The sequence below is a fragment of the Lepidochelys olivacea genome (genome assembly GCF_965140295.1).
Source record: "Lepidochelys olivacea isolate rLepOli2 genome assembly, chromosome: 4".
Taxonomy (NCBI): domain Eukaryota; kingdom Metazoa; phylum Chordata; order Testudines; family Cheloniidae; genus Lepidochelys; species Lepidochelys olivacea.
This window is the reverse complement of record NC_140414.1, coordinates 36,870,553-36,882,661: the sequence shown is the minus strand read 5'-3', so window position 1 is coordinate 36,882,661 and position 12,109 is coordinate 36,870,553. Positions and strand designations below refer to the sequence as shown.

Here is a 12,109-nt window from a genome sequence, read left to right as displayed (position 1 = left end):
ACAAGACCAGTTAATTAAGGTGTGCTATTATCAGCAGGAGAAAAAAAAACCCTTTTGTAGTAGTGATAATCAGGATGGCCCATTTCAAACAATTGACAAGAAGGTGAGAGTAACAGTGGGCGGGGGGGGGAGGGCGAATTAGCATGGGGAAATAGATTTTACTTTGCGTAATGACCCATCCGTTCCCCGTCTTTTTTCAAGCCTAATTTAATGGTGTCCAGTTTGCAAATTAATTCCAATTGTGCAGTCTCTCGTTGGAGTCTGTTTTTGACTTTTTTTGTTGGAGAATTGCAACTTTTAGGTCTGAAATTGAGTGACCAGGGAGGTTGAAGTGTTCTCCGACTGGTTTTTGAATGTTATAATTCTTGATGTCTGATTTGTGTCCATTTATTCTTTTGAGTAGTGATTGTCCAGTTTGGCCAATGTACATGAAAGAGGGGCATTGTTGGCACATGATGGCATATATCACATTGGTAGATGTGCAGGTGAACGAGCCTCTTCTGGTGCGGCTGATGTGATTAGGTCCCATGACTGTGTCCCTTGAATAGATATGTGGACAGAGTTGGTGATGGGCTTTGTTGCAAGGATAGGTTCTTGGGTTAGTGGTTCTGTTGTGTGGTTGCTGGTGAGTATTTGCTTCAGGTTGGGGGGCTGTCTGTAAGTGAGGACTGGCTTGTCTCCCAAGATCTGTGGAGAGTGAGGGATCGTCCTTCAGGACAGGTTGTAAATGCTTGATGATGTGCTGGAGAGGTTTAAGTTGGGGGCTGAAGGTGATGGCTCGTGGCATTCTCTTACTTTCTTTGTTGGGCCTGTCCTGGAGTAGGTAACTTCTAGGTATTCTTCTGGCTCTGTCAATCTGTTTCTTCACTTCAGCAGGTGGGTATTGTAGTTTTAAGAATGCTTGATAGAGATCTTGTAGGTGTTTGTCTCTGTCTGAGGGGCTGGAGCAAATGCGGTTGTATCTTACAGCTTGGCTGTAGACAATGCATCGTGTGATGTGGTCTGGATGAAAGCTGGAGGCATGTAGGTAAGTATAGCGGTCAGTAGGTTTCCAGTATAGGGTGGTGTTTATGTGGCCATCGCTTATTAGCACCGTAGTGTCCAAGAAGTGGATCTCTTGTGTGGACTGGACCAGGCTGAGGTTGATGGTGGGATGGAAATTGTTGAAATCATGGTGGAATTCCTCAAGGGCTTCTTTTCCATGGGTCCAGATGATGAAGATGTCATCAACGTAGCGCAAGTAGAGTAGGGACGTTAGGGGACGAGAGCTGAGGAAGCGTTATTCTAAGTCAGCCATAAAAATGTTGACATACTGTGGGGTCATGCAGGTAACGATCGCAGTGCTGCTGACTTGAAGGTATACATTGTCCCCAAATGTGAAATAGTTGTGGATGAGGACAATGTCACGAAGTTCAGCCACCAGGTTTGCCGTGACATTGTCGGGGATACTGTTCCTGAAGGCTTGTAGTCCATTTTTGTGTGGAATGTTGGTGTAGAGGGCTTCTAAATCAATAGTGACCAGGATAGTGTTTTCTGGAAAATCACCAATGGATTGTAGTTTCCTCAGGAAGTCAGTGGTTTCTCAAATATAGCTAGGAGTGCTGGTAGCGTAGGGCCTGAGGACGGAGTCTACATATCCAGACAATCCTGCTGTCAGGGTGTCAATGCCTGAGATGATGGGGCATCCAGGATTTCCAGGTTTATGGATCTTGCGTAGCAGACAGAATACCCCTGCTTGGGGCTCCGGGGATGTGTCTGTGCAGATTTGTTCCTGTGCTTTTTCAGGGAGTTCCTTGGAGCAAATGGTGTAGTTTCTTTTGGTAACCTTCAGTGGGATCAGAGGATAATGGCTTGTAAAAAGTGATGTTGGAGAACTGCCTAGCAGCCTCTTGTTCATATTCCAACCTATTCATGATGACGTCAGCACCTCCTTTGTCAGCCTTTTTGATTATGATGTCAGAGTTGTTCCTGAGGCTCTGGATGGCGTTGTGTTCTGCACGGCTGAGGTTATGGGGCAAGTGATGCTGCTTTTCCACAATTTCAGCCCGTGCATGTCAGCGGAAGCACGCTATGTAGAAGTCCAGTCTGTTGTTCCGACCTTCAGGAGGAGTCCACTCAGAATCCTTCTTTTTGTAGTGTAGGTTCTCAGTGATTTCACAAAATGCTTGTGGAACAAGATTCACATTGACTATTCTAGCATAGGCTCAGGCAAACCAGTTGTTTTTGCAGCCGCACAGAATTAGCTTTTAAGCTAACCTCCAAGGGCGATTACTCCTGAGGGAATTCTGTGCCAAAGAATTAAAAAGTCTGCAAACAACATTTTAAAATTCTGCATGTTTTATTTGTCAATAAATAAATGTGGAGGCTCCAACATGGCAGTGGGGAGCACAGGCCACTGGCTGCATGGAGGAGGGAAATCATCCTACAGCCTCTTGGCACCCCACCCCCCTGGAACACTGTCTCAGCAGTGAAGCTGCACCCTACCCTGACTCAGTACAAGGGCCAGGCCTGCCCCAGAAACACCCCAGGGCCCTGCACCTCCATGCCATGCTCACCAAGATAGCCAGAGGGACAGTCTCACATGCATACCAAGCCCTAGCCCCTGATCCAAGTGTAGACCAGACAGGCTCAGCCTGGCAGGATCCAAATGTGGAAGGGCTTCGTATAGGGGAATCCAGCTGTGGCGTGAGAGAGTTCTGTGTGGGGCAATCTGGGTGCAAGGGGCTTGGTGTGGGGTCCGGGCGCAGGAGGGATCTGGATGCACCAAGGCTCTTGTAGGGCTCCAGGTGCAGGGGAATGAGACTCTGCAGTGGGGTCCCGGTGAAGGTGGTTGGGGCTCAGCGGGGGATCCGGGGGCTCAGCGGGGGGGGGTGCTGGGAGAGAGAGGCTTAGTTGGGGAGGGTCAAGGTACTGGGGCTCATCAGGGTGGCAGTCCAAGTTTGGAGGGCTCATCGGGGTGGTCCGAGTGCAGGGCAGGTGGGGCTCATCAGATTGAGGGTTCGAGTTTCAGGGGCTCAGTGGCGAGTTATCCAGATGGAGGGGTGGGGGTCTGGATGCAGGGGGAGCAGGGAACAATGCGGGGGGAGGGATCTGGGTGCAGGGGGGTTCAGGTGCAGGGGGGAAGAGCTCAGCCAGGGTACAGATGAGGGTTCTGGTGCAGAGCGCTCAGTGGGGGTGGTGGTTCTGTGTATTGTGGGGGAGGGGGATCCAGCTGCACAGGGGTTGGGCAGATGAGGGAGCAGCTCCCCATACAGTGAGCCCTCCCTCCCATGGCTGAGGAGTGATGGGGGCATGAAGTGAGGGGAGGCAGAGCTTCCTGCAGCCAGGGGAGGTTTCTAGGTGTGGGTCTAATCTGGCCCCAGCCCTAACCATTCCTTGCAGAAGAATAAAACCCATCCTCCCCTGCCCAGCCAGGACTAGCAGCCAAGCCCACTGCAGGGCAGGAAGCACCAGCCTGGGTGTCCCCAGACCACCCCAACCCATGGTGATTTCTCTCTCCGACAGCTCCTCCAAGTGCCTGAAACGACACACCCACACTGCCGGGGAGGGAAGCATGACCGCTCTTGTGGATTCCCTTTGCTTTTCTGTCAGAAAGTCATTTTTCTGTGGGGAAGCAAAGAAATCTGTGGGGGAAATAAATTCTGCGCATGTGCAGTGGTACAGAATTCCCCCAGGAGTAGGAGATGGATATTGTGACGGACAATAGAAATTCCAGATTTTTCTACTAAGGTGTCCCCCAGCATTCTGAGAGCCTTTTAAAATGTCTCCAGGTACTTCTTTTTGAATTCATCCTTGAATATCACTTCTATGCAGAATACACTCAATCTGTATTACTCATCACTGTTTTTCCCCTTTTCTCAGTTTCTCTCTCTTTGGCTTGTCATCTTCTTGTTCTGTAGAACTTCCTTCATATATTATATCCACACGGTATTCTATCCATAAGAACTGCCTCATCCAAATTGCCATCTGCTCTCTGCCTTCTCAATTTAAATCTGAACTTCACCTCAAATCTTCAGAACTCAGATGTTCAACTTGACCTTGAACTCAAGGTCAAGAACTTAAGAACTTGTTTTCTACCTTCCCCAGATCGCCTACATTGGAAACAAACTGTCTTGACCATTCTTCAGCCAAAACTCCTCTGTTTTCATCTGCTCTTCCTAAGTAATATAAACTCTTTCTTTATGGTCCACAATATTTTAAATTCCATTTGTCCAAATGCAGCTCCTCATGTATGCACCTGCCTGGAGACAGTAACACATCACTCAGTCTCAGATACCTGTACTGGATGCCTGTTCACTTCAGAATACAGAACAAAATCTCTTTCCTAATCTTCAAATCCTCCACATACTTCCCCTGAATCTCCTTCACCAATTCCCTGTGTTCCCCTAATGCCAGACTTCTACACTGAAGGAAATAAACACGTTCACATATAGGAACCTTGAAACAGGATCCCTGTTACGCTGTGACCAACTGACTATCCCCTCTGGTTAATGACTCCTACCAATGTCTTCTCCCTGAAGCTTGGCCACTATGCCCCCATCACCTTCCTAGCACATTTTCAGGTACAAACAACAGTACATTATTTTCACACACTAAGTAAAACTTTAACAATCTGCTTTATCCACGTCAATTTTGACCTAGTTAATCTCTGTGGTTTATCTACCTTATAAAATGGACCAGATAAGTTCCTTCAACATGGTTTTACTGCCCAAATGTATATAAAATAATGTCTAACCTACTATACAATAGATTAGATTATAAAAATACGTCTTACCCAAGGATCACATTTCCAATATACTATAACCATAACATACAGTACAGAATTACTCACTAATGTTATTTCCTAAATAACAGAATTAGAAGTACAAACGCACAATTTCTAGGCAGTATCTGGTTTGCAATGGCGCCATGGAACTGGGCCCATGCTCTGAAGGGGCCCCGACCTGCTCTACTTCTACTGCGCCCTGAGACCTCACCAGCCACCTCACCACTGGCTCTCCGCTGCCCACCACTTGCTTCTCTCAGCCAGCTAGCCAGATACGGGCTCCTCTCCGCCCCCTGGCCCCACCTGCCAGCTCCTTAATACATATTATATAAAATATTACATACATATGCATGCTTTTTCTAAAGACTCATTCAAAACATCTTTCAAAAACCATTTACACTTACCTATAGCATTCAGGAGGCACAATGTCAACGTTAAAGTTAAGCTTAAGTCTCTAATGTTAGATGCACAACTACTACATTTGTTCAAGTCAGTCAGAACTATTCAGTTTGCACATACACATGTGTCAATTGAACATCAAGATAATATATGGCAAACAATGGGGGACTATCTCTGGTAATAAACTCTATGCTTGATTATAGCTATTTGCAGGGTACTGCAATGCACATGTAAATTCAGACCACAATCCCTGTTCAGCAGAGCACTTAGGCATATGCTTAACTTTAAGCACATGCTAATGTCCCCACTGAAATTAACGGGACTTAATCACACACTTAACTTTAACCACATGCTTAAGTATTTTCCTTAGAAACCAAGTGAAAATTTCCCCCCAAAAAGGTAATAATCATTTATTTATTTAATTTTGGGGGGCAAATTTTCCAGTTTACATGTTAAATGGCTTTAGTCACATCACAACAATATTTTATACAAGTGCTTTTTACCAACACAAATGTTTGTTTTGAAACATTTGTTACCTGAATTTTTCATGGATTCAATAATCACTGAATTTTAAATTCCTGATAAAGGCAGGTTAGTGTGAGTACCATCATGTTTGGTTGCACTACAGAACTGGGATCTGATTCTAATCTGATTTACACAAATTTAACACCCATTGGCTTCAGTGGAGTTACTCCTTATTCACAGTGATGTAGGTGAGAGCAGAATCAGGCCTCTTGAATTCATCAGATTGTAAATGTGGCATTGAAAGTACATTAGATTTCCAGACAGGAAAAACATTGCTTGGGCCTTGAACAAAAGCCCATGGATTATTTGAATACTAAATTTACATTAGTCATTATTAGATCTGTGGTTAAAACAGTCATCTCTCTACAAATTTCCTCCCACCCCCTCAAAATAAGTAAAAAATAAATGTTAAAATTAATATCTATTAAAGTTTCTTTATATTTCTCATGTAAACTTCTGATTTTGAGACCATGCCACCAAGACATAGGTTTGCCAAAATTATTTCAAGAAATATGTTTAGCTAACCTTTGGGCTGGCACCTTATTCTGGCTATTCTCTGCCTTAAGACGTAGAAAGCTGCAAAACAAATGTCCAAAAAAAGAAATTCCAGCTTTTTTTTTTTTTCTGTAAGGAAGATGGACTTGGCTTGGGTTTTTATCAACTTGCTACATTCCTGGAGACTTACACACATTTAACAGTCAAAGCTTCTCTGAAATAAAAAAAAATTCTGGGACATATTTAAAAATGGAAACACCTTACTATTTTGTTATGAGATTTAACAAATACATTATGTTATATAAAAGTGATGACAATTAATGATGTTATGCTATTCTTATTCAGTCAATGAGCTCCAACTTGGCAAAGTATAATAGCCACTTCATCCAGCTGTAAAAATTATCTTATTTCAGGGTTCAAAGTTCAGTGTTTTCAATAACAGAACATAAACATGGTTTTCTTAAAGAAACAGTATCCTTTCATTTAAATATACAAGCTCATGTAGATTTTCCCATATAGCCAACATAAAAGGAGTTAGCATCTGGATACTAACTTTTGTGTAATTAAAATAATGTGCACTTTAAGTATCAGAATAGCTGTCACCAATAAAGATGCTGGCATATAAATTGCTGGTCATCTTTACAGTGTTTAAATTTTGATTGTCATCTGAATTAAATACTTAGCAACCTTTTCTACTCTTATTAACATATGTAATTAAATAACCTAAAACAAAATAAAATCCAAACACCAGATTTGTGTTTCCCAGTTCAAATATTTGCAAATAAAATGGACGGTCAGTTACATTAAGTAGCTGAGATTAGTAAATTAACATAATGTACCAAATAGCCTGAAACTTACAGTTCTTGGTTTTCTAGCATCACAGAATGTGATTCCGATTTCACTTACACTAGTTACATCAATGTAAAACAAGGGAGAGAATAATAATAAGTCCCTAAATTTCTGTTCCAAAGCCCATTGAAGTCAATGGAAGGATTTCCATCAATTTTGGAACAGGCCCTAAGTGTAACATTTAAGCGCTACAAGAGAAAAATCTAAATGGCCAAACCACACTACTGGAAAAAAAATAGATTACAAAATTCTTGTATTTTGCAGGTGGAATGGGTGCAATCTGAGAGAGGAGGATACTGTTTCTTTAACACCACTTAAAATATTTTCTGACATTTTAAAACAATATGCTTTTGAACTGAAAAACGTAATTGAATAAAAATAGCAAAACCACAGTATTGTTTTACATAGCAATATTAAAGCAGTAGTGCAGTTCTGTATACAAATGTCTGTTCTTTTTTTAGAATATTTAAAGATGCACAAAAAACTTCTGTTTCTTTACAAAAAAAATAGATATGTATAAAATAGATATGCAATATATTGATATATATGTGCAAATCTAGTGAATTATACCAGATTAAATTAGGCCCCAATCATGCAGTCATTGAAGTCAATGTCAAAAATCCTACTGATTTTAATGGGCCCTCTAGGAAACAGCCAATCTGTCTCAACACAGTATTTCCAAGGCTCATTAGCGACACAAAGCATGGTTTTGCTTTTAGTTGAGATTAGTGCATTTTAGACCATACAGAATTGCATTTCCATTTAAAGCATTGTTATGCCCAGAATACAGGAATCCTAAACAATGAGGCCTATTCTCCCATCAATGCATGAAGGGATTTATATGGGTAACTCCCATCAATGCTAATGAGAGCTACAAAAAACATCCATGCAGGCATCAATGAGAGTATAAACCCTTGTGTTTTCAGTTCTCTTTAAAATGTTTATCAATATATTACACAATTTAGAAAAATATGTATTTTATCTCATAAAGACAAGAGCAGCAGCAGCAGCATCTACCATATAGCTTCTCCGCAGCTATTGTGAGAAGGCAGCATCATGCAAAATTTCCAGCAAAGCACTTGGTTACATCTACATTTCTAGCACCCTCTGTGTATACTTGTGAAAGCCCCACTCGTTGGTGTTGGTAATATGACAGCTCTGTGATAGTGCATTTTACTATGATTGGCTAAAACTACCAAGCCACTTCTGCATTACTGGGGCTGGTTTGTGTAGTCTTATACAGTACTTTTACCAATGGGATGAGTATTGAATTGTTTAATTCCTTTGACTGCCCTGCACCTATGCCATTAAAACATAATCACAATTACTTCAGTGGAAGATGGTAGGAAATTTGATCATTGGCCTATTTTTGTTAAAATTTCTTTATAAGATGCTCAATGGTGGAAGATGACAGGTAGATGCTATATTAAGTACACCCACCATTAAAGACTTCTCAGGACATCTCACATAGACTTTGTTATTGCTAAGGAGAGTTCCATTGTTGGATGGCTGAAGGTAATAAATTATATCACTGTTTAAAAAAATCTACAGTAAGAATTTTATTTCAGTTAAACACTTCCTACTGATATGCCACTTCTAACTTTCTGTCCAATGGCATTATGTATTTGAAGAGATGGCAATATCCTCAGGTGGTATAAATTGGTACAGCTCCATTGACTTCAGTAGAGCTGTACCAGTTCATACCAGCTGAGGAGCTGACAGAATAGCTACCACCAATTTTTTTCAGCTGAGGATTTAGCCTTCATATTTGCACATCTTTGAATGTAGGAAGATTTCTTCTTACCACTGTCCCTAGCAAAGGAGTTGTCCAATCTGCATTCAAAATGAAACTTCAAATTGCTTTTTATAGCTATTCTTTCAAAAGATTTACATTTTGGTTTCTACTTTATCTTAATAAAGTTTCTCATTCTCAAAACCTTATTTACTAAAAGAAGTTTATATCTTGGGTGTTATACTTCAACTACAATTTCAGACAATTTAAAATGGAAGACAAATGTTCACTGGGCAACACACAGCATGAATGTTTAGTGTAGCTTAACTATGTAAAACTGGCATACAAATGAGCTGCAAATAGGCATGCAGGCAGGTCCAAAGCAGGTGCATCTTACATAAGAAATATATGGACATATAGAAACAATCTTGTTTCTGTGGTTCTTTCAGTGGCCATACATTTGTAATGTGACTAGAATCTAGGTTCTTGTTTAGCAACATAGAAGTGAATAATTCAGTCAAATGGACCAATAAGTAAAACAAAGAATACCTGCTCCTACGAGAAACTCAGATTATTGCTTAGATAAAATAATGCGCGTGGGGGGCGAAACCTCAAACAAACCACACTGAATTGTTGGCAGGTACAGAACTGCCACTCTCATGCTGAAAAAACAAGAGGGTGTTTCATGGGCCATATAATTTCTATTATAAGGCGCTGCATTGAAACAATATCTTTTTCATCCTGTACCTTAGCTATCTGTTATGCTAAACCCCAGACTAATCCTCTTCAGTATACAGTAATGTTGGATGCATCATTTATAAATGTCATCTGGCCAGTTAACATATTCCTCAGCATGGTTGAGCCAGATCCTTGGCTAGTGTAAATCAGCACAGCTTCACAGACTTCATTGAAGCTTTGCTGATTTATACCAACATCTGGCCCAACAGAGACATTTGCAAGTTTAGACCTGGATTGTCCTCTTGTATAGAAATATCCAGGGGAGGCAACCCTGGTGAGAAGACAACTACCTTCATAGGGTAGTCTCTGAACCATTCCATCAGAGGAATGCAGTTTCTCCCACCAGAGGACTGCCCTCAAGCTCTGTGGATATCCTAGAATATACAGAGGCCAGGACTGGTCAGAAAGAGGCTAATTACCAGCTCTGGGACTCTCAGTGCCCTGTCAGCTCACTGGCAGGGAAGCTCCATTGGAGATAGGCTGCCAGGATTCCCTTGAGCTGTTGTTGCCTCTGGAATCTCCTTCTGCCCAGGAGCTTCCTATCATAGATATGGAGGCTGAACAATTCAAGCAGTCTGAGGCTGCATTAACTTTCCACTAACTTTTCTGCTGGTGCCTGAAGGGGTGGGGGGGGGGGGATGCACGCCCAAATCTTTCCTATCTTGGCTCACCTCATACCCAGCTGCACATTTCAGACCCATGGAGGAGGCCTTGGGAATAGACAGCGGGTCCATTGCAAAGCTGGTTACAAAACAGGAGTTTTCCATATAGAAGGTCCTCTTTGCACTACTACAACTGGGGGAACCGTTGAACCCTAGCTGATTCATCAGTTAGTTGTCTTAAGCTAATCAAGTGACAGGCTTGTCTTTTTTGTAACAGTTATCCATACATGCTTTTAAAGTGCATTCACTACATGTGGGCACATATGTAAAAATGCATATAAATTTAATTAGAAACAAAAGAGTACTGTGGATATCTATGCTGTAAACAAAATACTCTGGACTGGCGGAAGACAGGAAGTGAGAAAAAGACCACATGAGCTGGGCTTTAATTTTGTGCAGCACTTGGATACCACAGCAATAGGCATTATGTAAAAACCCAAGAGAGCTTCATATTTTGTGTATGATAACACCCATTGTTGCACATTCTGTGTGTGTGTGTGTGTGTGTGTATATATATATCTTCCTATTGTATTTGCCACTGCATGCATCCAATGAAGTGGGTTTTAGCCCACGAAAGCTTATGCACAAATAAATTTGTTGGTCTCTAGGGTGCCACAAGTACTCCTGTTCTTTTTTGCAGATACAAGCTAACATGGCTGCTACTCTGAAACCTGTCATATTTTTAAGAATCCATATCTTGCACTTGCTGCAGACACAATACTACTACCTAAGTAAGAGTTGCACAACTGGGAATTTACGAAATAATTTCAGTTTTGGACTTTAAAGATGCAAAAAAGCAAACTAAAGCTGAAATGCTACAGATCACTCCACATGGACCAATCGCGGTGTACACTCACAGGCCCACTGAAATCAAAGGAGCTCCAAACAACTGCAATGATCTGCCTGTGCAAGGCAATTTGCAGGATCAGGGCCTCAATAGCTGAATGTCTCCATTTTTATTAATATATATAGACATAAACTACCAATTAAATTATTATATTGGTTTTAAAAGTTTCAGCCACTTCAAACTTAGGCCTGTATGCCAGGTTTAATCCACAAGCCAAATCTCCACATCAGACCTATAAATCCCAGAAACACTGATTGATCCTTCACTGTATTAAATAAGAATTATTTTTAAAAGTCTCTAAAATTAGGCTCCTAAATCCCCCTGGGTCAATTTTGCGAGTGCTGAGCACATACAAGTCTCTTTGTAATCATCTGGAGCTGCAGGTGATCAGTGCCTTTGAAAATCTTGCTATTTTTATTTAGGAACCCCAATATGGATTTAGATAGCTAACTTGAATTTGTGCTGGTGTTCACAAACTGATTCTGGGAAAACATCAGAGGCATAATGCAAAATACTTGGGAGCTCTTTCAATTATTTCTTTAGAGGATGTTACACAACTGAATGTGCCAGTTTTGGAAGGAGAGTTTGGGAGTATCATCATAATGTTTAGCATAGGTCTTTATCTCCTTTCTAACAATTAGGCAGGTTATTTTTACTGAAATGGTACAGATGTGAGGGGCCCAAGTTAGTGGTGATGTTCAAGCCATTGCAAATTCACTAACCGTCAAGTAGACTAATGCATACCTGCTTATCTATGTGTAACAATCTAAGTTTGTGCAATTTAAAAACTGAGGCACTAAAAGGTGAAAAAAAGATGTAAAATTAAAGCAAGAACCAATTTCTTCCCCCACCTGTTTATTATTCTTCCTATTCTCCTGTCTGATGGCTACAAATTACCCCACCTTCCATTCCCTGACACTAATTTAGCCTCAGTAGGCCAAATTCAGAGGTGATGAGTGTGGGAGGTATAAATTACATCTTGGTAAGTAGGTGTGAGTCTGTGTTAGTCTAGAGAAGTAAGGAAGTCTAAGCCAGTGTAGGAGGAGTATTAAATGGTAAAATATGCACATTAGAGAGGTCATAAGAAGGCATAAGTT

At 41.3% G+C, this 12,109-nt stretch overlaps 1 protein-coding gene across 3 annotated transcripts in view; it reads right to left on the bottom strand.

The window, feature by feature from the left end:
• Positions 1 to 12,109, bottom strand: part of NPNT (nephronectin) — a 93,839-nt gene that overhangs the window by 67,337 nt on the left and 14,393 nt on the right. For 2 of the 3 annotated variants that reach the window (XM_084625930.1, XM_084625928.1), the window contains exon 3: positions 6,215 to 6,265. The exons of the other annotated variant lie outside the window; for it this stretch is intronic. In XM_084625930.1, coding sequence (XP_084482056.1) covers positions 6,215 to 6,265 — 51 coding nt within the window. The remainder of the gene's footprint in view (positions 1 to 6,214; positions 6,266 to 12,109) is intronic. 3 annotated transcript variants of the gene reach the window in all.